Source organism: Pituophis catenifer, unplaced genomic scaffold (assembly GCF_029215685.1).
Source record: "Pituophis catenifer annectens isolate HBS135680 unplaced genomic scaffold, rPitCat1.0.hap2 SCAF_6, whole genome shotgun sequence".
NCBI lineage: Eukaryota > Metazoa > Chordata > Lepidosauria > Squamata > Colubridae > Pituophis > Pituophis catenifer.
The window spans coordinates 54,399,445-54,426,372 of NW_027256886.1; the positions used below are offsets into that span (position 1 = coordinate 54,399,445).

A 26,928-nucleotide genomic window follows, 5' to 3' on the forward strand; every position below is an offset into this window, starting at 1 on the left:
TTTTAAAACGTATAGTAAGGAAAAATGGAAAAGGAACTGTTCCACTCACTAAAAATGCCTGACAATATTAAAACATGTAGTTATAGTGGAAAAGTAGTTAGATTTATGATGTCATCATTCTCTGATTACTTTGGGACATGGAGGATGCAATACTTTGTCTAGAGAAGAAAGCAAATTTTCCTTCTCATTAAGGCAAGGCCTTTCCTAATGCTACTGCAGCTGTTTTGTTGAGTCAGTCATCGTGGCTTCTTGCCCAAAATCTGAGCTAGGCAATATAGTCTGTGACATGCATTTATTATTTCTTTTTGCAATATAAGGGCAGAAATGTAGCTTTGCTCTGTAGGGCTAGTATAATGCAGTACTGGTATGGGTTGGTAAGACTATACTATTTCAATAATCGAAAAACTCTGTACAGAACTTTGCACAGTGTAAGTGCCACTGATGAAAATGAAGATACCCGAAACTGGATACCACCATTTCAGTTTAATCCAATGAAAATATTTTTAGGATTGCAGCATTTCTAATCTAAGCAGCAGCCATTATTCTGAAACACTTGTTGCAAGTTACTTCATCCTTTCACATGGGCAGCTATGCTGCCAGGCCATAATTGTAATATAAACTATTTGCAGGTTCCAATCTGGGTCGGTCACCAAGACCAGAGGTTTAGCCTTCCGAGCTATTTTGAACTATTTTTAAAAAGCCAGTAGTAATAAAGCAGACTCCCTTGTTTTTCCAGGCCCGTACCTCTCTTAAGAAACGTAATATGGAGATCCTCAATCACCCAGGTCACGGCTGTCCCAAAGGTGCTTTTCCAAAAGGCAATTGGACTTTCTCGGTTGTTTTCTTGTTTCACTTCTCATCCAAGAAATTTCTTCATTTCTGAAGAACTGAAGAAGCTTCTTGGAAGAGAAGCGAAACGTTTTTTTTTTTAACCAAGAAAGTCCAGTTGCCTCTTCCAACAAATGTGCTCTCAGGGTAGAGAAACCCACCTTGAATTTCAGAAACAGCTCACTTAGGGGAACGTAATTTTTCAGAATGAAAACGATTTTCAACTCGCCGCCCAGCAGGCGGAGCGAAGATCCTAACTGATATACTGCTGAATAATGACGGCGAGGAAGAGTGACTCAAACGAGGAGCTCCCGCCCTGGCTATCCAAAGGCTCTGGAGGCGCCCAGAAGTTTCCAGCCAGGCAGCTGCCCCGCGTCTCTCCTCCTCCGTCTCCTGCCCCTCCACCTTCCCCTCCTCTTTGGCGCGGAGCTGCTATTTCCAGATTCTTCCACCCCCTTCTATGTCTCCTCCCTCTGGATAAAGGTGCCCGGCCGGCAAGAGCTGCCTCGCTTAACTCCAGCGGATGACCTAAGCGGCGGCTGGCAATTTCTTCCCGCTTTGCCTCCTTCCTCCAGCCTTTTTGCGCCTCGCCTCCCTCTCTCTTGCGCACAGCAATGAGCGCAGCTGCTCAGTCTCCCACGCGGATGCAGGTGGAGGCCGGAGGCGGCGAGCGGGAGCCTTTGCCTCCGGGCTGGGAGGTGAAGATAGACCCTCAGACCGGCTGGCCTTTTTTTGTGGATCATAACAGCCGCACCACCACCTGGAACGACCCGCGCCTACAGGAGGATCGCCTGAAGGTACCGCCACGGGTTACGTTGATTTTTCCTGCCGTGGGAAAGCCGGCGTTAGTTGGGACCGTGGAGTGGAGGGGGATTGACTGGGGACGCTATTAGGCTCCTCTCCTGCCGTCTCGTTAAGGGACGGAGCCTAAGGGACGGAGGTTGGGCAATTCGGGCTTCTGTCCTTCCCGTGACTGAGAATCTCCATAGACGTCCTTCCCATGACTTTTAATAGTTTGTCCCGCTTGCTGCGCTCCATAGCTCGCATGCATGTTGGGGACAAGAGGGAAGATTTCACAGGACACGGTAGTTTCTGGTGGGAAGGGGAAGGGACGCGTGTTCCCTGCAACGTAGCTTTGGGGAGGTCAAGTGGAAAGCCGAGTCTTCTTTCGGACGCCCAGCGCTGGAGCTAAAGGACAACGCGCACTATTTCCGCTCTCCAGACTTGGGTGTGTGTACGTGAGGAGGGACGTTCCTCTTGTCGAGCGGCCCAGAGGGGACGGCCCGTGTCGGCCGCGAGAGTTTTCCTCAGTATATGGCATTGTTGTGGTGACTCCAGAGATAAAGTTGAAAGGCCTTCAGTGGACGGCAGGGGAAACGGGGGAGGTGGGAACGTCGGGGGTGGGTGAGTGGGTGGGCTCTGCTCTGCCTGCAACTCCCGGATGGCGCCGCTTGAAGGACGGGAGCCGAGTACTTCCCTGGGGCGCTAGGAGCAATAAGATGCAGCGGGGCAGTGCCAGGAAAAGTCTGTCCTCGCTGCCTTTCCAACCCCCCCCCCCCCGACTACATGGCTATGCAGTGAGGCTAAGAGCTGGCTTTTGTCTCTGACGCACTGCAGTCGTTTTCCCCCCCGTTTTTGTGCGCTAAATCATTTGATACTTCGCCGTTGCGACGTTTATTTAAAGTTGGCGAAGTCCGCCTCGAACTGTAAAGAGGCGAACGTAATTAGCCTGGCTAATTACAAAGACGACGAAAGTTCACCCACCTCCCAACAGTACGATTTTCATAGACTTGTCTTGGTGTATAATGAGGGCTCGATTTAGGTTGCTATCCTTAATGTAAATTTTTTGTTGATAATCGGTTTTTCAAGTGGTTTTTATGAAATGGATTCTAAGACATCCAGAGGAAAGTTTCCTTACCTACAGAGATTTCTTTTTTAAAGGTAGAAAGGAAAGGAAAGATACTTATTAAAATACTTCATGAGGTTGCACCCTTCTTTAAAATTCTTGTTGTTTTTTTTTATTATTGTTTTTAGGAACATAAATTAGTACTTTAGTTCCATTTCTGCCAAAATGCTTATTGGTTATATAACAATCCAATGATTAGATGAAGGAGAAAATCAACGACCTAATGCAAAATAATGATTAGATTTTAAAATAATTGCTTGTGTTCATTTTAAAGCAGTGATGGTGAATTTATGACGCATGTGTCCAAGATGACACACCACACCATTTTGGGTGACACGCCAGCAGGCACCAATACCCAAGTAGGACTGTCAAAAGCACAACTGCAAAAATGTCTTTGTTCTACTTGTATTTCATTTTTGTAATTATTGGAATTTTTTTTGTATAATATGCAGCACCACATGATTGGACACTATATATATATGTATGTATGTATGTATGTATATATGTATATATATATTTTAAGTTTAAAGAATTACTTCTCCTCTGTTGGGGGGGAGAGGGGCTGTGACATGCCAGAATATCAAGCTAGGCATTTTCTGAATGTTTGACATGCTGAGCCCAAAAGGTTTTCCATCACTGCTTTAGAAGTAACATATTTTGCATAGTTCATCTATAGTTCTTTTGGAGAAAACATTCCTAATATTATATTTTGGTATTCTGTAGAATCTTGATAGGCTTTCCTATCCCAAAATATTTTGCTGAAAATATGGCATTCTCACTATTCCATATAAAGTAGTTTAATTGAAGTTTCTTCCTCACTCCCTCATCAGCATGCCTTGTAACTGCATTTTTCTTCCAGGTCCTCATGATAGCTCATGAGACTTGAGCTGTTCTAGTTGTAACCCTTTTTTCCAATACAGTTTTGGCTTTGTATATGGTCTGACGTACTATAAAGTGATAATGGTTGCTGAAATAGTTAGGAGTTGGAAACTACCCAGTTCACTCCTATAGACTGCTATTGGCATAGTCGCCGTTCTTTTAAACCCTGGGACCTGCTTTTCATGGCCATTTGTCTTGGGGTGCTAGAGAGACCAGATCCTTAATTTCCAGGAGGCATCTACTTATTCTGAGAAAGTGATGGGCCTTTTTTTTTTTTAAAGCAAGGATTTAGTGCTTGTAATCCATAAAATAAATTTAAACTTAATTCTGCCAGTTGGGTACGCTAGTTCTATCTCCATTAGGTTCATCACCGGTTTTATGTTCCTTCAAAAAAAAACTCCTCAAAAACACAGAGGTCTGGCCACATATTTGTGTGTGTGTTTGACAGAGAGAGGGAGAGGGAGAGAGTTTACGTGCTCCTACTTTTTTATTGCTTTTGGTATCATTATATGCACTCTGTGGCTTTGTACTTGATACTTCTGGGTGCTGCCACAAGATTAGAACTAGTTTCCTTGGTCACATTCTTCAAGCACTGTCATTCCATTGTTACTTCTCCCTTTACCTCATACTACTTCTCTATGACATCTCTCAGGGCATTTGTGGGCATGAGTTTAGTGCTCTGTCAGAAGATGTGGACCGTGTTGAGAAATAACTTGATAGAAGACGGGTCACACAAAACACAAGCACTGAAAATACTATCTTCCACTTCGTCCCATGCACCCATCCACCCTGGTAATTTAACAGTGGCGAAACCTGCCATTCTAAGCATCTGTCTAGACTTGCCCCACCCCACATTAGTAAGAGTGATAGGTGGCTATTTTCCACTGGTGAATAGGGGAGAAGTGGAATTTGGGGAATCTCATTCTTTGACTTGTCTTGTTCTGAGTACAGAAGGATAACATCTTTGTCTTCATATCTTCATAAGGACAGAATAGGAAGTAGCAACGGGGGAAACACAATTTATGCAAACATAGGTTTCTGTCAACTATATATTAGGCGGGGGTCCCCAATCCCCACTGGTCTGTGGCCCGCCAGTGGAACCGGGCCATGCAAGCGAGCAAAGCCCCTTTGTCAATGTGCAGGATCCAGGTAGCATGAGAAACCATGCCCTCCTGGTCCGCAGAAAAACTGCCTTCTGCAGAATTGGTCCCTGGCGCTCAAAAGATTGGGGGCTGCTGCATTAGGCATCTTTTTCCTATCTGATTTAGGGGACCTAAATGAAGTCCTGTAATACAAAGAATTGTTTCAACAAATGTCAAATAGTTTAGAATTCAAGACAAACAGCTATTCCCTCTTCAGCATCTTGCCTGAGGGAAACATCCTCATCTCCCTAATGGTAGGGTTGGCCCTGGCAGATCCTCAAAATTTTAATTAAAGATACTTAAATGACTTGCCTGAACTAAACTGACAGCTAATAACTTTAGTTGCAAAGAAAGATTCTAGATCTTCTGGAAAACAGCTTCCTGCCTGAATATTAAATGTAGCACAGTGTTGATAGTTGGAAAGATATAAAATAGAATAGCAAAAAATAACCATTATTCTTTAAAATAATTTAGATGACTGTCACTTTCTAAATGGGCTCCTTGGTGCTCTCTGAGCTTGGTTGTTTTCTTGCAGACGTTTCATTACCTAAACTAAGTAACTTTATCAGTGCTAGTGAGGAGTGAGGTTTGCTCTCAGTTTATATTCTAGTGGCTTGCCCCACATTGCTGGTGGGAGAGGTTTTAGAGGTTCTTTGGGCTGTTTACTTTTGGCTTGTTTGGCAGATCCTGGTTTGGAATATTGTTTTCTAGATTGTTGGTCTGATGTTGAAGTTAATCTATGCTCATTTCGGTGCTAATAGCTGGTGGAAAGGTGCTTAGGTCTTTTTGTTCCCTTTTTGGCATAGTTTATAAATATTGTTTACGTCTATCGATGGCTAATTTGTCAGCGTGCCAGACTTTTAGAAATTCCCTAGCAATAAAATTTTTGGGTTTGGCTTGGTCTAGGACTGTCACGATTTCCCAACTGAAACTATGGTTAAGTCTGTCCATATATTATGAAATGAAAGAGTTTTGAACATGTCTTCTGACTTGCCAGTTGGTGATCATGGATGTGTTCTGCCAGTGTTCTGCCTATGTAATGCTTGTTGCAGTCATTACACTGTATGTTGTAGATGATTCTGTTTTTTCTTCTGGGGCTGCTGGGTTTTTTATTTACTTAAGATGTTTTGAAGGGCTTTAGATGGCTTGCGTGCTACGCTGATTCCATATGGTTGTAGTAGTCTGTTGGTGGTACATTAAAATTGCTGTTAAATTGCAAATTAGCTATAGTTTAAGTGATATAAATCTTAATTTATTTAAAACAAACGTTAAAAAGATGTTAACATGATAAAACATGATAAAAATTGGGCTTTTTTCCTAATTAAAAAAATGTTATAGATGTAATACTTTTATTAGGTTAATCAAAACGTCAATTTCAAGTTTTTGAATTTTAAAAAATTATTCCTCAGGCAAAAATGTTAAAGCCATGAAAAACGTTTGTGTGGAATTGCACAATTTATAAGAACTATTCCTGCACCTTCTGCATTCTGGCATTAACTATTTTGCCTGAAGAATCTTTTGTAAAAATTTGAAAACTAGCAACATTTTTGGCAGCATTACAAAAATTTTAGTTGTGGGAAGTTGTGATTTTGACTTTTTTTTTTTTTTTGAGGTTATCACAGCTATCATTGCATATCATGTAATCTAATTTAACTCAAATGGTCACCTATCAATTGAAACCAAGTCACATGTAATGGTTCTATTTAGCAGTAGTCTCACATTGTTTCCCAAAGTATAATGTGGACTGGTCCTAAAATATGAAAAGTGTCAAAAGCAGCACATTGTAAAAGATCCCTTGCAGCCACATTTATAGAAGATCCTCCAGCCCTTGAATTGAGTATGTAGGATAAATTGCTCTGCCCCGATGGTTGAACCTTTGGACGGTGTATGTGTGTCACTGTCTTTACACTCCTTAAATAAATAATTAAATAGTTTATTTTAGTCTAAAGATTCAAGAAACTTTTAATTCAAGACAAGTTAAGGTATAATGCATTAGTAGGTTCTCCAGCTTTATTTCTCCTCTCACTGAAAGTCAGCAGCTAGCATGAAAATCAACAGAGTACTCTGCTTAATGTAGGAGGAATAAGGGAGAGGTAAATTTTTTATTTTTTTATTTATTTATTTATTAAATTTTTATACCGCCCCCTCTCCCGAAGGACTCGGGGCGGTGAACAGCCAGAATTAAAAACACACAATACAAATATTAAAATATATTAAAACAAAATTAAATTATCTTAGGCTTCTCCAATTTAAAACCCCGTTACCCATAAAATTCACCCAATCAAAATTTTAACCCAGCCCGGCTTGCTGAAATAAAAAGTCTTCAGGGCCCAGCGGAAGGTCCGGAGGTCCGGGATTAGTCGTATCCCTGGGGGTAGCTCATTCCAGAGGGCGGGTGCCCCCACAGAGAAGGCTCTTCCCCGGGGGGTCGCCAGCCGACATTGCCTGACAGACGGCACCCTGAGGAGACCCTCTCTGTGGGAGCGTGTTGGCCGGTGGGAGGTTATCGGAGGCAGAAGGTGGTCTCGTAAATAACTGGGTCCTAAGCCATGGAGCGCTTTGAAGATGAGAACCAACACCTTGAAGCGCACTCGGAAGACCACTGGAAGCCAATGCAGCCCGCGCAGGAGAGGTGTCACGTGGGAGCGCCATGTCGCCCCCATAAGTACCCGCGCGGCCGCATTCTGCACCAGTTGGAGCCTCCGAGTGCTCCTCAAGGGGAGCCCCATGTAGAGAGCGTTACAGTAGTCGAGGCGGGAAGTAACGAGGGCATGAGTGACCGTGCATAGGGAGTCCCGATCCAGAAAGGGGCGCAACTGGCGTATCAGGCGAACCTGATAGATTAGTGCCAGGGATTGAGGGTTTAGCCACTTTTCAAGTTTGTTTAGTAACATATTGCACACATAGTGGCATTTTGTTCATCTGACCAGTTGGTTGGGTTGTTTCTTGCATTGACTTGTAATTGATAGATTGTCAGAAGAATATGGGATAAAGTGGCATTGAGTTCACCCAGCACATCAGTAGAAAATGCTGTGCATCCAATTTAACTAAAACCACTGTGTTCAATAATTGTGTTCCCTCCCTCTGCCCATCGCTTTGTACAGTTCCTTGCTTAGACCAAACATGTCTGAATGTTTGTCTACGAATTTAAGTTATATGTGTTAGAAAAAGAGGAGTGTATACATCTCTTATAATACAAAAATTCAGATAAACTCACCTTACTAAATTAGATGAAATAGTAACTTTTATTTTATTTTTGTTTTTTTTTAAATATGTATCTAGATCTTCTAGAGAAAAGCCTTTCAGCATATTGCATTCTGTTGGATATTATTCAAAAGTTTGTTTCTTCACAACTCTTTATGATGAGATTTAAAACTACACTTTACACTATATTATGCTGATGTGTAAAGTTTAGACGTTAGGATAGATTTTGGGAGATCGAGATCTCAGAATGGAAGCTTACGGTACTGAGTAAGTTATTAAGTTTGAGCCAGTTATTCTTTCTCTGTCCAACCTGCCTCACATACGATTGTTAATAGAGATAAAATTGGAGGAGTATTCTATATTTTCCCTACAGCTCTTGGAAGAAAGGTGGAACATAAATTAATAAACACCCTTGGGAAGAGATGTTTTGAGCTACAGGTAGTCCTCAACTTGGGCCTGGTGGCTCAGCAGACTGATAGCATTGTGATTAACACCAGCTGTCTCCAATTACTGTAAGTTCGAATCTCACCAGGCTCAAGGTTGACTCAGCCTTCCATCCTTTCTAAGGTAGGTAAATTGAGGACCCAGTTTGTGGGGGCAATAAGCTGACTTTGTATAAATATACAAAAGTATGAAGGTTATTGCTTAACGCATTGTAAGTTGCCTTGAGTCTCCGGAGAAGGGCGGCATATAAATCAAATTAAAAAAAAAAAAGTTGCAACCACATTTATGTTCCAAATATTCTGTTGCTAAGGAAGGCAGTTGTTAAATGAGTTTCCTTCCTTTTACAACCCCCCCCCCTTTTTTTTTTTACCACAGCTGCTAAGTGAATCATGCAGTTGTTAAGCAAATCTGACTTCCCCATTGACTTTACTTATTGGAGGCCGGCTTGTAAGGTTACAAATGGTGATCATGTGAACCTGAGACAGTGCAACTGTCATAAATAAATCCGAGTTGCCAAGACTCTGAAATGTGATCACATGACCATGGGGATGTTGCAATAATCATAAGTGTGAAAAATGGTCATGAGACACATTTTTCAGTGCCATTGTAACTTCAAATGGTCACTAAATGAATGGTTGTAAATCGAGGACTATCGGTAATCAATTTGCACTCTGACATTATAAGATTATTACAGGTAGTCCTCGACTTACGATCACAATTGAGCCTAAAATTTCTGTTGCTAAGTGAGACATTTGTTAAGTGAGTTTTGCCCCATTTTATGACTTTTCTTGCCACAGCTGTTAAGTGAATCACCGCACTTGTTAAATTAATAACACAGTTGTTAAGTGAACCTGGCTTCCCCATTAACTTTGCTTATCGAGAAGGTCCCAAAAGGTGATCACATGACCCTGGGACACTGCAGCTCTCATAAATATGAGTCAGTTGCCAAGCGTCAGAATTTTGATCACATGACCATGGGGATGCTATAATGGTTATAAGTGTTAAAAAACTATTTTCAGTGATGATGTAACTGTGAACCGACACTAAACAAACTGCTGTAAGTCGAGGACTGCCTGTATTGTGATCCATATAACATTAAAATTATATATAGACCTATTGTTTTGCTTTCAAGAGTATACATGATGCATCTTTATTTACAAGTTTCATAAATAATGCACATTTGTGTATCTCTTCAGCTGAAAAATTCTTTGTGGTACTCTTTAATAGATTTTTTTAAACAACTTGCTTTTAAGTTTAGTAAGATCAAGCAACGATGCAAGTACTCTTTATTGCAGCTTTCATCACCTTCTGATGCATTCTTTGAGTCCAGTTTCCATTTATAGGCATGGAGGGTGTATGGCTTCACATGCTTTAGAAAGTTCAGGGCCAGTGCTAGTAGGATCTTATCACCCTGCAGAGTTGAATTCTGTTTTGATTATTTAAATGAAATTAATCAGAGGAAAGTGCACAGTTTTTCAGAATTTCTTGCCGCTTCGTCCTGTCCTTGCCAGAATGCACTCATTGCCAGTTTTTAAAGGGGGGGGGGAATCACTAATTTGTGTAAGTTCAGCTGGATACAAAATTAATGGATTTAAATAGAAGGGATGCAGAAAGGATTCCATAAAGATAATAGCATGAAATCAGATGATTAATAAATCAAATTGAGTTTGTTGAAGTGGTTTAAAAAAAATTGATTGAATTCTCCAATCAGCATATTTAAGCATGTAAATGTGGCAAGACAATTATAAATTAACAGCTTAGCCATAATAAAACAAGTAACCAGAAATCAGAACTGAAAGTACCAAAAACAAAATTTAAACAAGCTGAATAGTTCCTACTAGGAGAGAAAAGCAGGTTATGCCAGGTTACACCTGCTACTAGGTCAGCTGGGAGTTGCACTATCATTTCTTCCTCTCCTTCTGTTCTGGTTATCTGTTCCATTTGTTTATACAAACAAAACCCTAGCCAGGAAAATTTTTAGTGCATGAGGCAATGGGATGAGACAAAAACGGGCCTAGATATTGCTGTAACATTGGGATGGTTCAGCTCAGAAATCCTCAGCTTTTCAAGGTACACATGTTTGAATAATTGGTATTCTGTAATCTGCACTCTCAGTATTCTCAGCGCTGTGCTTTTTATATATATATATACACATACATACACAGAGAGAGAGAGGGAGAGGGAGAGGCCTCAACTTACAACCACAACTGAGACCAGAATTTCTGTTGCTAAGTGATGAGATCATAAAGCAGGATGCCATGTGACTGCATTGCTTAGTGATGGCAATCTTGGTACTCCTTGTTATCCAGACACATGGATTGTTAAGCAGGAAGCAGAGGGAGTCCCAGGTAAGAGCACAGAGGTGCCGCAGTGGGGAATGGGGGAAGTCCATCACCGATTACATGTGAGTTGGGGGCTGTTGCAGTGTGTGATGCAAGCTCATGGAGGTCAGGGAAAGGGTGCGGGGTGCAGGTGTGTGAGCACAGGAGTGCTGGGAAAAGAATATGCTATGACTCGAGGGCTTCTTGATGCGTCGCAGCTCTGGGGCTGCAAGAAGCCCCTGAGTTGCAGTAGTACAGCACAAAGCCATAGCCATGCCTATAAGTCTTAGCTGCCCCAGCCTAGGCCAACAGCTTTACACTGTAGACCCCAGGAACTGCCACACAAACCCACCATGCCAAAGAATGTATTGACAATGCGGCACAAATCTGCCATAGTCCGGGAACATAAACAGCATGGCACAAAGTTGCAGCCCAGCACAGCCTGCCCCTCACTGTCCTGTATTCCTTCACCCCAACTGATGTTCATCATCTTCTTGCTTTTTCTGCTGATGGGGCTTTTCTGTCCCAGCTCTTTCATGACACAGCTTCTGGCCAAATGAGGTATCTTCTCTAGGTGTTGTGAGAATGGGCATACCGTTGAGGATGGTAGGCCCTCCATTCTCACGATGCTTCGGAAGACTTTCAAAGCTCTCTGAAGGCTTTCCAAGCATCAAAAGAATGGGGCATGCTATTTGGAGAATTCTGTGTGAGATTTGGAGAACACAGTGAGAGGCCTACAGAAGAAAGCCTGGTGCAGCCAGCAGCTTCCTTGCATAGGGTCAGGCCGGGCATGCCTCGTCAAATGGGATAAAGATGGCAAAGGTCAGCTGAGCACAGCAGGGCCTGTGGAGTGCAGGGTGGCAGGAACACCTGGGTTTTTACATTGTGAGGCTGGGCTGGCTGGCTGTGATGTGGGACTTGAGGTGGCATTTCTCAGTGGCAGTGGTGGCCCTAGGGTTGAAGTAGAGGCTTGGAGGCAGTGGCAGTTGGCTGAGCTTGCTGAAGGGTCTCTACTTCAACGCCAGCCCTGCTGCTGTTGCCGACGTGTGCCACCTACAAGCCAGGGTAGCCAGAAGGACATAGATGTAGGGAAGATAAGCAGGTGGTGGATACTGAAATGCTGCTGCAGTCATAAGTGTGGGCGTGTTGCCAAGTATTTGAATCTTGATCATGTGACAGTGGGGGTTCTGTAAAGAGCCTTGGTACTACAGTGGTTTAAAGCACCCTGTTATTAACACAGCTGCCTGCAATTTACTGCTGGTTCGAATCTCTCCAAGGCTCAAGGTTGACTCAGCCTTCCATCCTTTCTAAGGTAGGTTAAATGAGGACCCAGTTTGTGGGGGCAATAAGCTGACTTTGTATAAATATACAAAAGTATGAAGGCTATTGCTTAACGCACTGTAAGCCGCCCTGAGTCTCCGGAGAAGGGCGGCATATAAATCAAATTAAAAAAAAAAAATGGCCATTAACTTCAGGGACTAGTTTAATTCACTGTTTTCAGCACTGTCATAAATTCAAATAGAGTTTTTATTTTCATATCTATTTTACAACTTCTTGTGAAATCATATGAAGGATTTTTCTTTCTCCGTTGCATAATTTGTGCGCGAAGCACTTTGTTTATCTACAGTACTGATGACTTCACAAAAGCAACCCTATATCTTTTTTAACAAGATATTTCTTGTAATTCTGCTCTAGCAAGTCTTCTAGCATATTCTATTTATCTAACATGCATCTTTATTAAAGGTAGACTTAATGCTAACTCTTCCTTTATGTATACAAAATGCACAGAGATGCTGGAAGGTGGGAGGGAGTCCTAACAAATTCTTAAAACAAACTTTTGGTGAAGGTGATACTTTTATATTTTGGGGAGTGGCTAAGAACCAAAGAGGATGAGGGCAAGGCTACAAAGTGAATAAGGCTTTGTCACACATGTGAGCAGGCCTGGAATATTTGTCTATTACCAATAACTTTGATAATTTCTTTTTTAAACTTCTTTGGATTTACATTTACAGTTATACTTAAGAATGACAAGAAACTGTACTACTGATTTTGGGGAGCAGAGGAATTTTCAAAATTGCCAAAAAGGAATTATCACACACACACAAAACACACACATGCCCTATTCCCATGCCTCAGATTACCTGTATTTGTGAGGCCTGATTATTTCCAAGGTTAATTAACTATGCTCAGGCCTGTATTGTACCAATGAAAAGGTGACAAAGCCCAAGGTAATCACACATAAGGAATATATTAAATGTGTTGTATTCTAGCTTCCCCGCAATTCCAGTGTAAATAGATTTACATTCAAAAGAAGCTAAATATGGTGATAACATCAAATTGAATAAAGTAGCATCAGAAGATTGGAAAAAGAATGTGCTACAAATTATAAGAGATCAAAGTATGAAATATGTGATTTTATGGGTTCTGTAGTGATATGTGAAAACCTTGAGAGTCAGGGCAAAGAAATGCTGTCTAGGGATCATTAGGTAAAAAAGGGCATAGCCCGAGTTGCATAATGGGTAGATAAAGATGTCTATGGAGATTCTCAGTCATCCAATTCATGGTTGTCCCAAAAGTGCTTTTTCAAAAGCCAATGGTACTTTGTCTAGAAGAAGTCCAAGAATGGTTTCACTGATGTTTTCCATACTGTCCAAAACGTCTCTCTTGGGCAAGACTGAGTTGAAAACTGAGCCAGAGGAAAAGGGACCTGGGCGTGGCTTCAATTTATCTCTCAGTCTGGGCAGAAAGGACATCATTGTATCCTAATCTTGGACCCTCCCACTATCACACTAGAGAATAGAATAGAATAACAGAGTTGGAAGGGCCCTTGGAAGTCTTCTGCATAATGGGTGGAGAAAGAAGTGTAGAAGGGCCCTTCCCTAGTGTCTCAGGCTGTAAAGGAGATGCTGAGAGATTGGCAGGAGATTTGATAGCAGTAATAATATCCTTCCTTCATTTTGTACAACTCAAAGCAGTCTACATAATGCTGTTGCCTCCTTTCCCCATGACAACAACCCCATGTGGTGGGTTGTTGGGGTGAGAGTAATTGGCCGAATGTTATGCGCTTTTGTCATGGCTGGGGTTTTTAATCAAGCTTGTCTAAAGTCTGTTCTCCCTAAGTTTGTGTCGTATGTGCAGTGTACCACCAGAGGTAAGAACACTCTAGACCATATGTACTGAATCTTAAGACATAGAGCAATCCCCCTCTCCCATCTGGGTACGTCTGACCATATCTCTCTGCTACTATGCCCAAAGTATATTCCTCTTAGGAAAAGGATACGGCTAATCAGGAAAATTGTCAAAATCTGGCCGGAGGGAACACTGCCAGTTGCAGGACTGCTTTGAGACTACCGAGCAGAGTATATTTGAACATTTTGAACTGCAAGAATCCACTGATGCTGTACTCTCTTACGTTAAAACACGCACAGACAATGTTACAGTGAATAAACGCACCAGAGTTTACAGTAATAGTAAACTCTTGATGTCAGCAGAGGTACAGTCACTTCTGAGAGCCCGAAACTCCACCTTCAAGGCAGAAAATGAAGACGAATACAACGAGGCCAGGGCAAACTTGAGGAGAGGCATTAAGGTGGCTAAACAGAAATACAAACAAAAGGTAGAGAAGCATCTGGAAGATAATAACTCAAGACAGGTGTGGCAGGGGCTACAACACCTAACTAACTATAAGGGCAATAGGAAAAAAATAGCCAATGCTGATGCCCTGCTGGCGGAGGGGCTAAATAGCTTCTTCGCCCGCTTTGAGGTCAAAAGATCTGTCTCTGTGCCTCTATCCCAAAGGCCCTCTAACCTCCAGCCACTCAGCCTGGATGAACATCAAGTGAGAGCTGTGCTGAAGGCTGTAAATCCCAACAAAGCTGTAGGTCCAGATGGGGTGCTGGGGAAAGTGGTAAAAACCTGTGCTGGCCAATTAACGAGTCCTGACAAGGATTTTTAACATCTCCCTGCAACAGGCTAGAGTCCCATCATGCTTGAAAGCAGCCACAATTATCCCAGTTCCGAAGAAAGCAGCCATAAACAGCCTGAATGACTATTGACCTATTGCACTAACGTCTAAAGTGATGAAGTGCTTTGAGAGACTGTTCCTACAACACCTCAGGTCCTGTCTTCCACCAAATTTCTATCAACACCAGTTTGCTTAAAGAAGCAACATGGCAACAGGGGATGCCATCACCACTGCTCTACATATTGCACTGAGCCACCTTGAGAAATCTGGGAATTATGTCAGAATGCTTTTTATAGACTATAGCTCGGCCTTTAATACCATCTTACCAGGCATTCTCATTGAAAAACTGACTGCCCTGAATTTCCCTCCCCTCACTTGTGACTGGATCAAAGACTTCCTGACAGATCATCCACAACAGTAAGGGTTGATTCCTTTACATCTTCCACCCTGAAACTCAGCACAGGCTCTCCTCAGGGCTGTGTGTTCAGCCCTTACCTGTACTCGCTGAATACACATGACTGCATATCCTCTGATCCATCCAACATCATAATAAAGTTCACAGATGAGACAACGGTGCTGGGTCTCAACACTACATACAGAGAAGAAGTCCAGAAGGTATCCGCATGATGCTCAAAAAACAACTTACATCTAAATACTAGTAAGACAAAGGAGATGGTGCTAGTTTTCCGAAAGCACAGAGAGGAACCTGCCCACTGTATATTGAGGGGGGCTTTGTGGAGAGGGTTTCCTATTAAATTCTTGAGAGTGTTAGTCAAGATCTCACCTGGAAAAACAACACATCCCTGGTGATTGGCAAGGCCCAACAGAGACTTCATTTCCTTAGAGTCCTGCGAAAAAATCAGATGGAACAACGGCTGATGACCTCTTTCTATCTGTCCACGATAGAAAGTGTCCTCACATACTGCATTACAGTATGGTACGTTGGTTTAACTGCTGCGGACTCAATTCGGCACAAGAAACCATTGGTTGTCCTCTAACACCACTGGATGACATTGCCAGGTCTCGCTGCTTTAACAGACTTAAGAAAGATACTCAGAAATGATTCACATCCTGGTCAGTGTCTCTTTGCACTTCTACTATTGGGCAGAAGACATTGAAGCATAGCCAGCTGAACAAATCGGTTTAAAAATAGTTTCTGTCCTTGGGCTATCAGACTCTTAAACACAACCACAATCACTCCATGCACACGTGGAAACGTATGACTAGTTTTTCTTTTTCTTTCTATTTCTCCCCCCCCCCCCAAATTACTTGCATAGGGATTAATCTTTATACTATTTATGTTATTTGTATTTTTTGCCATGGATTGCACCAGTGAGGCTAAAACCAATTTTGTTGTATACATGATGTACAACGACAATAAAGGCTATACTATACTATCAGCCAGTTTGCATTCCTAAGGGAGGACTAAGATTTACTATCTCTTAGTCTCTAGCCCACTACAACAGACTGGCTTTTGAATATGTTTGGTTGTTCTTTAATTGCTCTCTAATGCCAAATTTCTAATATACTTTGATTTTGGCAATTTTTTTGCCAAAATTATTTCATGTTGTCTGATGAATGCCTATTATTCATTTTTGCAATCCTATTTTTAAAAATAATTTGTACTTTTTTTAAAAAAAATTGATTTATATGCCGCCCTTCTCTGGAGACTCAGGGCGGCTTACAATGCGTTAAGCAATAGCCTTCATACTTTTGTATATTTTATACAAAGTCAGCTTATTGCCCCCACAATCTGGGTCCTCATTTTACCTACCTTAGAAAGGATGGAAGGCTGAGTCAACCTTGAGCCTGGTGAGATTTGAACTTGCAGTAATTGCAGGCAGCTGGTGTTAATAACAATGCTTTAGTCTGCTGCGCCACCAGGACTCTTAATAATAAATTAATAAATTAGCTTACTGAGCCATTCTTGCTGTGTAAACCATGTTAGACATTGGCAAGTAGTAAGCTGGGTAAGCCCGTCACTGGAAATAGTCGTAGTGTACGTATGTAAAGTATGCCATATTATATTCCAGGCTCCTTTCATTCTCACATCAATTACAATATTTCTTTCATGAAAAGAAAAGCTAGAAGAGAACAAGAAATTATAGTGTACAAGTCCTTGCTGTTTCCCAGATCTTTGTGGCAAAATGACACAACACCCCCCCCCCCCGATTTGCTACTATTTGTCTGCTTCAGTGCAGACTGCTGTCTTGTGCTGCCAACTCCTCTACAGAGTTACATATGGTAGCTACTGTACAGCAGCTGCCCTCCTGGCCCACAGCAATATTTGCTCATACACAAGCCGATGGGAGTTGTATTCCAAAACATCTGGAAGGCAACAAATTGCAAAGAAATCAGAATAACTCAATGGATTTTTTTCCAAGATCCCAAATGCTTATGCTTATCGTTATCTAAATTATAATATCTTTTCCTGAGTTGGAATAGTCTGTTACAACTGTTAGATGTATAAATGTTTTGAGACATGCTGAGAAAGTGATACCTTATAAGTGAGGTTATATTTATTTATAGCGTACAGCTACTTTTTGTTTAGTAGATGCCATGTTTAGCAACCATCCACAAATATGAGGGTTAGTTTTTTTTAAACAGGATTTTCTGATCAATGTACACACTTAGGCCCAAATTTCTGTGCCTGACAAACAGCACATACCAGAGTGATAGTAATGCCTAGTTTGCCCTCTGGGAGAACTTTATATAAATGAGACGCAGCAACCAGCAATCTTCGTGTTTCTCTTTTCATGTGTTTGCTTAGCGACCATGTAGCTTTTGATTTGTGGTTGATTTGTGATTGCTAAATGAGAAGTATATATGCTTTTCTGTTTTGTGTGTATGAGTGCATAGTCTCTCTCTCTCTCTCCTCTCTCTCTCTCTCTCTCTTATAAACTTCACTGATTAGTAACGAATAGAGACATAAATAGAATCCCCGTTATGTGCGTTTGTAAATCCAAATAGTTGTAAGAAAAAAATTGTGAACTAAAGAATAACTGTTGACATTTCAAGGTGATATTAATATTTCCACTGTTAAATTTATTTTTTTGTGCAATATAGCTTTAATGTGGGCTTGTTAGTCCCGTATAGTACAATGTTCAGCTTTTGTTAGGAATATTTTCCTCAATGCATTGTTTCATAAAATATGACAGCTAAAGCATTTTACGAATGAAGGCAGATAACTGTGTCCCAGGATAATGTTGCAAGATCCAAGCTCGGTTGGTCACCATGACCAGAGACACTTGGATTGGATTCTGCAATGTTATTACCTTTGCTGCTACTTCTTAAATCTAACAGCATTGGTAATAGTTATTATAAACAATTACTATTGGATATCTAATAATGTTAGATTTTTTTCTCATCATGTACACTAATAAAGTATCACTTAGCTGGTTTCCAATTTTGAATTTTGTAAAAATCAGAATTGTGACTAAACCAACCAGAAAAGTGTTTCAATTTACTACATAGAAGTTAAACATTTAAATTAGATCACATTCTGTTTAAGTCAATGGAAAAAATGCCAATTCAACCTTTTCAGATATCCTAGATTGCTTATTATCTTTTCACTTACTGAAATGAGCTGTTAGATAAGGGTAATTGTGAGAAGAGCAAAACTGTGCTAAATGCTTTATGGAAACTTTTTTTCTTAAATATTCAGCAGCATCAAAATGTGAAAATGCTATATAATAATAATAAAGCTTGACATGATATCAAATTATATAATGTGATGGCACAATTGTCACTTTAAAAGGCAGGTTTGCTGCATTTCCATATATTGTAAATTCATAGTAATTGGTTGATATTATGAGGAAGATTTTGGATTGATATTATTGCTGTTGCCATGGGGGTGGGGGCTATGGGTTTTTATTTTGAGGGTTTTTAATATCGAAAGCTGCCGGACGTCTACCTGTGTGCTAGTTGGGCAGCCATATAAATTTGCTTATATGGTATTTATTTTATTTATTTATTTATTTAAACTTTGCATTATTGAATGATATTTTGTGAGCAAGAGCAGTAGTTGCTATCTGATCTCACTGGAAGATTTATTTAGAATGTGATTCCCAAAATAGAATTACCACTGCAGAAAGAGCTTCATTAGAGGACTTAGGAGGGGAATCTCTTGCATAAAGTTCTGTTTCTATCCTGTTCACAGTCTAAATATCATATTACAAACATACTTAAGCTTGTAGCATTTATCTTCCATTCTTTCTGACTTCTTTTTTCTTTTGATCTACCCACCCTTCCTTCCAAACTTCACCGCACACTTTCACATTACTGCAGCTGATAAATCCTTACTTTGATATTAAATGGATCCATCTGTTTCCTTTGCCAATGACATTCTTTAAATAGCATTAAAAAGAACATTGTCCCCTGTTTATGTCCTGTTCATTTTGGTGTTTGAAATATTTTTATGCTGTTAATTTTATCAAGGACTATTATAGCCAATTTTCCTTTTTCAAATATGACAGATAAAAGATATATATTTTTTAAATTTTTCCTGATTTTTGCAAGTTTTTGTTTGGTTTTTCTTTCCATATCTTCCCATATCTGTTTGAACGTATGAAAATATAATGGTACCAGAAATGAAAATTCTTCAGAAGGGAGGATTAATAATTTTGTGTTCATTTACCTGTCGATTCCCCAAATATTCATGTAAATGTTTGCTTCAACTATGGCTTATGTTTAGTGAAGTGAATATGCAGAAATTTTAACTGTGTTTAATGTTGGCCTGTCTTCCAGACCAGTACCCTACAGATTTGTTAGATTTGTTATTGTCTTCCAAATCCCTAGTGAATACAATTATTTTTACCTTCTATTAAACAAAACTGTTATTTCATTTTTTTACTGAATTTGTTACTGTCTTCCATAATCCTTAGCAAACACAAATGTTAGTCTTGATCTGAATGTAATTAAGTTGGAGAAGACTATGTTAGTTTAAATGCTTAAAACTAGATTGTATCTAATGCTTTTAAACTAATGTCGAAAGCATTAAGCCAGGCCTGTCAAACTGGCAGCCCGCAGCCCAGATAAATCACATGCAGGCCACGCCCATCCCAGCTCTGCAAAGGCAAAAAGCATCACAATACGTCATGATACGTCCCGTGACACGATCGAGTTTGATACCCCTACATTAAGCAATCAATTAGTAACAATTTGTTGTAGTCAACTATCAGTGCTACCACTGTTTTGTAATGTTTCTAGTATTCTTCCATCTGATCCATTCTCCTTCCCTCCCTCTACTTTTCTGGTTCTTTGGGGAAAAAAAAACTTCTGAGGATTTTTTGCTTCCAGTCTAACAGAGATTTGTTTCGTTCTTTGTGAATATACTCACTGATGAAAATCAGTTACAATTAATCCAGAAGAGTATAATTTACTGGTTTATTGGAAAGGAGACTGCATCCTTTAATAATGGTCTAGGTAGGAGGATATAGGTAGTCCTTGACTTATAACTATTCATTTAGTGACTGTTCAATGTTACAATGGCACTGAAAAAAGTGACTTATAACTGTTTTTCACACTTATGACCATTGCAGCACTTTCATATCACATGATCAAAATTCAGATGTTCGGCAACTGACTCATATTTATGACAATTGCAGTATCCTGAAGTCATGTGATCACCTTTTGTGACCTTCTGATGAACAAAGCCAATGGGGAAGCCAGATTCACTTAACCGTGTTATTAACTTAACAAATGCAGTGATTCACTTAACAACTCTGGCAAGAAAGTTCGTAAAATGGGGCAAAAATCAATGAATGTTTCATTTAGCAACAGAAATGTTGGGCTCAATTGCAGTCGTAAGTTGAGGACTACCTGTAGTATGTGTGAGTCAACCATTTTGGGCTACTGTTGTTTGTCAGGACTTTGCCTTTCTCTTTGTTTCAGTCTTTGTCCATGTTTTGGCAAAAGTTTGGGTCAATCTTCATATTCAAGTGAAAAATGAAATTATTGCTACAGTTAGATGGAGCTTCCAAAGCCCAGTGCACTTGCAGTAATAAATGCTGCCTTAGTGCAATTGCAACTTCAGACTTTTTCACAAGCCAGAGGAGAACATGCAATTTTGAGTTAATGTTGGGATGTAACAAATGTTTCCTGTATTTTAAATGCACAACAGCTCTCAGGGTAATTCATTTCATCTGCAAATTAAAACAGAAGGTTCCTGTAGTTTCCTGTATGCCCCCTTGATATCTTGTAATGCTGTAATTTCGAGCCCATACTTGAGAAATGAGTGTTGGAAGGGGCTTCAGTTCAGAGCGAAACAAACAATCTCCTGTTGCCCCTTGGCTGGTAAAACACAGAGATTTATTTTAGGATTATTGGAAGCTGCTGCTGCTCAGATTTCTGGCCCATTTAACTTAGTGATTTCTGACAGAGATAGCAATTCAGATATGTTCTAGCTTGGCTTGGAGATTCAAAAAATTATTTCTAGAACCTTTCTATGCAAGATTTTGTTTCTTGAGTATAATTTTAAAAAATCCACCCTTTGTCTAGAAGCTGATTGGATGACTTTGAGCTGGCCTCTCTCAGTCCAACTGATTCCACTGGGCTTTTTGTTGCTGAAAAAATAAGGAGCACTGTACATGCTACCTTGAGCTTCCGAGGCCATAAATTAAACCAATGAACAAACACACTGTTTAGTCTCCTGCTGGAATTGCACAACTTAGAAATGGTATGTCTTGAATTTTAAAAATCTTAATTTCTAAATCTACACTGTATAATCTGTTTATCTAGGAAAGTGCGTCAGCAAATGGCCCATCTCGAACTAGCGTGAATCAAGCCCAAATCCGAGATGGCAACGTGGGATATCCAAAGCTTCGGGCTGGTTATATTCCAATTCCAGTTGTACACGAAGGTGAAGAAAACAGACAGCATTACTCATACAATTCTGGCTATCAGCCTGGCATTCAACGTGTCAAGGCAGAAACCATTCCTACCCAAGTTCGGGCCCCATCATCTCCAAGAGGAAGCTTTATCCGTTCACAGTCTCCTGCTAGAGGGTTTGCAGAAGCTGCCCAGACAGATAAGCCATGTGCACAACCAGCAGCAACCCCAATCCAAATCCAGTCCTCAGGATCTGAGGTGAGTTTACAGAAGTGCTTTGGCAGGTTTTATGTTAGAATTGTTGCATTATGAGAATGATAATATAATGACCCTATTTATTCTCCTGCATATTGAATTATAAGTACTTTTATGCAAAGGCTTTTGTTAATAGGTGTTGCATTTGGATCACTTTTGAAGGAAGAGCATTGCACATTATTATAAATACAACAGAATCACACTTTTCCCAAGTTATAGATGTGGTCCTTTGGGAGATCCCTTTCCAGATTAGTTTGAACACTCACTTTGACAGTTAAAGCATCTGCAGACAGCATTTTGGTCTTATTTAGACCAGGTTCACTTTGTTGCTATTATTTATTAGATTTATATGGGTGACAAAAATACTCATTTATTAATGATTAATAAATAAAAAGATTGTTTTATTTATGTATTTATTTATTAAATTTGTGTGCCACCCATCTCATCTAGAGATATAATATTTTAATATTTCATCTGCCGCCTCTATCCAGGTACTGCTTACCAACTACTTGTTCAGCAGCCTTTCAAGTTAAGACAGTGTTGAACAAGGTGACTTGCAACTGTTCCTCAAAGTTGTGTCTGTTGCAATGCCCCCATGTTACACGATCACAATCTGGCTCTTGGCAATAATGCACATTTACAATGGACACAGTGTCCTGTGGTCACGTAATTGCCGTTTGCAAGCTTCAAAGCTGGCTTCTGACAAGGAAAGTCAATGGGGAAGCCAGCAGGAAATTGCAAGTCCCAATTACATGATGTTGGACTTAATGATCTGCAGTGATTAACTTAACAGTCACAGCTAGAAGTGATGAACTGACATAATAAGTCATGAGTTTTTCATTTTACATTGCTTTGCTTAGTGGCAGACTTATGGGTCTTCTCTAACTGCATTTGGTAAGTGGGGACTATCTGTATCTGATAATAAGGAGCTGCACTATCATCAGCATGCGGATGATGCTTTTAAATATACACTTGTTTTAAATATACAAATGTTTATATAGATGTTTGTGTAGAAGATACAGTAGAATGCTGTTAAATCCCATGATTAAACAAGAGATTGAGCAGAATTATACTCACCACTTTCTGGTGATGACCTTCCAGGAATGAATGCAACCATGGCAAAACTGTCATAGCTACTTTTAGTTGAGATATCCTCTGCAGAAAGATACCATAGTCAATCATGTCAGAAACATCTAAGAAATCCAAAGAATCAGTAGGAACATAACCCTGTATCTTTCTCCTGTTCACAGTGTAACCAAGGCAGCTTCATTATTCAAACCAGGTCTTAAAACCCCTGGTTAAAATAGATTTTTAAAATTTGTTTTGTCAAGGAATGTCTGGTGTGTTCAAGCACTACTTTCTTAAGGATCTTGCTCACAAAATGGATCCACAAAACAGATTACAAACCTGTTCCAATTTTCTGGATCCACTGATATTACTTTTTCATAATTAATTTCACTGAGGCCTTTTTTTATAAGGCTGGAGTCAGTATTTCAGGAGAAAGGAATTTGTTACCTACTAGATCCAACAGGACCTCCCCACCCTGCTTCTCATAAGAAGCCATGAGGGACAAAGTTTGAGTGAACAGTTTGCTAAATTCTGTCAAACATTAAATTGGTTTCTGATGCTATAAGCTATTCCGTACTTAAAGCAATGCAATCTGCTGAATCAAAATGTTCTCAGTCGATGGTGTTAAATTACTTCCAACTTTATTAACCACTTAACAAATTGGGTATAAACAGTAGGAATATTTTTCTTAATGACGTTTTTTAGTGATTAAAATACAATGTTAAGTAAATTGCTTCAACATAGCTAACTTTTAAATAATATTAAACCACAGAGGCAATGGTTTAAACTTTTTAAAACAGTATATATAGCTATTAGTAAATAGGTTGGGCTTAGCAATGTGGTTAGAAACTAACAATCTTATCTGAAATGTTTGTTTCTTGGAACATGGCAACTAAATCTGATAATCGCTTTTCCTCCAGCAGCCTCCATCTTCAGAATCGCCAACAATTTCCCCTCAGTCTTCCAGCAGGCATAGTTCAGGAAGTCATCAGCTCCCTCGAGGATATATTCCCATCCCTGTGATCCATGAGGGAAATGTCCCAAGGCAGCCATCACAAGTCTATCATCAGGCACAGAAGATGCCTTGCCCAGCCCAGCCCAGCGACTACCAACCTCATCAGCCAGTGTACCATAAAATTCAAGTTGATGATTTGGATCAGAAGCCACAGCGGGCACAGTCCCCATTCAGAGTGACACAGAGAGGCTCAACAAGTCGTGAAACTTCACCCGGAAGAATCCAGTCACCAACACCAATCAGATTACAGTCAGTCAAACCTCAAGTAAGTATAGTTAACTTCTGTAAGCCCCTTTTTAGTTACTATGTTGAAGTCATTACTCATATATAATATTAAAGAGTAGTGACAAAGGCCATAATCATCTCTTGACTAAGGAGTTTACATTAAAAATTAAAATTCCATTTGTATTGAAATTTATGATTATCTCAACTGTGTACCATAATCATTTTCTGAGTCTTTTCATTTCTGCAAACTTTTGCATCCTGGCTTTGGAAAAGAGAGGGGAATAAGAATAGGAATAATAAAGAGAATATTTGTGGTTACTTCTCTCTGTTCAGGAGAACCTTTTGAAAGTTGTAATGATAATCTTTTATTATTGAGGCCTAGGATTATGAAAACCATCTTATACTGAGCCAGACTACTTGGTCTGTATTGATAATTATCAATCCTGATTGGTAGCATTTTCCTAACGCTACATAGACATAATTGAACTTAAAACTCTTCTGATATAAAGCATTTGATTTGATATAATAAACTCTGTTAAGTAGTAACTAGTATTTGAAGATTTCCAATATAGGACACATATTTCTAATATTCTATTTACTACAGCTTTTCTCATAGTTTGTTTTGTTCTAATTATTTTTCAGCAACAGGATTTTTTTTCTGTTGCCTTTTCTCTTGTTTGTTTTTCATCATAGAATGTTATTCTCAGAATTCTGACTTGTTACTTTGATTCTCAATGTATATATACATAGCACCACATACTGAATAATTTCCAAGTTTCTGGAAATGTTGAACTCAGCATTATAATTATTTCTGATGTATCAGTCCCTGTACATTTTCTTAATTTGCATTTCCTAATAATAAGCAGCTTGTTCTCCTCCTCCTTAGCAACAAGTGCCAACTGAAGAAGCACCGCCACCTCTGCCACCTGATACCAAGCTTAAAAACAAGGCTGGTTCACCTACAACAGAAAGTCCTGTTCAAAGTATCCCCATTCAAGTCATACGTGCAGAGGTGGATACTAAGCCACCCCAGCAGGTACCATTTTCTCCCATCCAAGTCATACGTCCAGATGTAGATACTAAGCCACCCCAACAGGTACCATTTCCTACAGTAGAACATGTTGATAACAAGATTCCGTGCCCTGTTAAAGCTGTTCCAATAGAAGAGACAGCTTTACCAGAAGAACATGAGTCAGAGAAGACTTCAGAAGCAGAAGAGCCTCAGAAACACCCAGGGGTCTTGAAGGTTGAAGCTATTCTAAATAGGGTACAGATCCTACAGCATGAAGTTGATTCCTTTCAAGGAAAGAAAAATGACAAAAAGTACCTGTGGATAGAAGAATACTTGACCAAAGAGCTGTTAGCCTTGGACTCTGTGGACCCTGAGGGTCGTGCAGATGTTCGGCAGGCCAGGAGAGATGGTGTAAGAAAAGTCCAGAATATATTGGAAAGCCTTGAACAGAAAGCAGAGGAAGTTCCAGAGACCTCTCAAGGAGATGGATTTCAGTCATCTTTCCATGAAAGTAGTCCACTGTCACTGGAAAAAATGGAGATTGATCCTATGGTGGAAAATCTTGCTAAGGATATAGATAATGAAAATGTCAAGGAGCAAACCAAAATAGAAATGGAACAACCTGGATCTAAAGAAGACATAGTCTCAAATCTTGCTAAAGAAAGTTGCACAGCTAAAACTCTGGCTGAACCATAAAGACAGGCAACACTTAGTCCTTGGACTCCTTAAATTAAATGTGTGTTAAGCAAATTTTAACTTGCATGCATTTCCAGAGCTTTGCACCAGTTGGTTTTTAATCAACAGCTTGGATCACGGAAAACAGTTGGGGGGCAGAAATGGGTGCATAAAAATAATGTTTAGCTTATATTCTGTATCTTGCTCAAATAATGTGTTTGAAAAATATCTTGTAAAATGATTGCTTTCAATTCAACACAATGAGTGAAAAATGTTTTGTCAATTTCAGTTAGAATTACTTTCATAAAATCATTACCTATGTACATCTAAAGACATCCTTTTTAAAAACAGACACTCTTAGGGAAAATGTTTTCATTATTAGACACTTTAATGATGTCTGGAAAGTGTGTTAAGAAACTATAGGGATATTTATATGTACTGTATTGAGAACTTCAGTGCTATATTTTAAATGAGAAAAGAAATAAAACAGACTGTAGAAGCCTGATGAACCTGTGTGGTTAATAAATGAGAAAGATGGCTGTATATTATTTGTTTGCTTCTAAAATAAATATTCCTTTGTAAATGAATACTTACAAGGGCTCTCTAGTAAGTTTATGATTTTTCAAATTTACATATAGTGAATCCTGAATTTCTTGAAAGGTTCAAGTGGACATGTAAAATATTCAACAATCTCAACATCAGTTGCACTAAAAATACAGAAATATAGTATGGAACTACTTTTCCATTCAATAGGTTGAATCATATTTCAGCCAAATTATACCCAGCCTAATTAAATATGGTAAATGAGGAGAAAAAGTATTCGAAACTGGAATATTGCCTACTTTTACCTCAGTAGAATAGAATATATGTAGTTTAGGGTTAAACTCTGGAATCCTTGGTGCTCTTAGCTTGTTGTTTCCTTTCAAATTTACCCAACTAGGCAATATCATCTGTGTGAGTGAGTGTGTGAGTTTGTTCCCTGTTTATATACAATAGCTTGCTCTTCCAGTTTTGGTGGTAGAAGGTATGGTTTTCTCATTGGTAGTTCCTTGATTAGAGTTTTGTTTTCTGCTTGATTGTTTTCCTGCTGTAAATCTCTGCTCTCCAAGGAGCACAGTGGCTCATATAGTTAGGATGCCAGGTTTGAAGTTAGCAAATCCAC

At 39.7% G+C, this 26,928-nt stretch overlaps 1 protein-coding gene across 2 annotated transcripts; it reads left to right on the top strand.

The window, feature by feature from the left end:
* Positions 1–1,152: 1,152 nt before the first annotated feature.
* On the top strand, positions 1,153–26,353 carry BAG3 (BAG cochaperone 3). Of its 2 annotated transcripts, none has more exons than XM_070945372.1 (4): positions 1,153–1,625; positions 21,427–21,774; positions 23,763–24,119; positions 24,966–26,353. In XM_070945372.1, exons 1-4 carry the CDS (start codon positions 1,443–1,445, stop codon positions 25,785–25,787), a joined length of 1,710 nt encoding a protein of 569 aa, XP_070801473.1. In that variant the 5' UTR covers positions 1,153–1,442; the 3' UTR covers positions 25,788–26,353. The 2 variants fall into 2 exon arrangements, with proteins under 2 accessions (XP_070801473.1, XP_070801472.1); XM_070945371.1 differs by having other exon boundaries at positions 1,154–1,625; positions 23,760–24,119.
* The last annotated feature ends 575 nt before the right edge of the window (positions 26,354–26,928 follow it).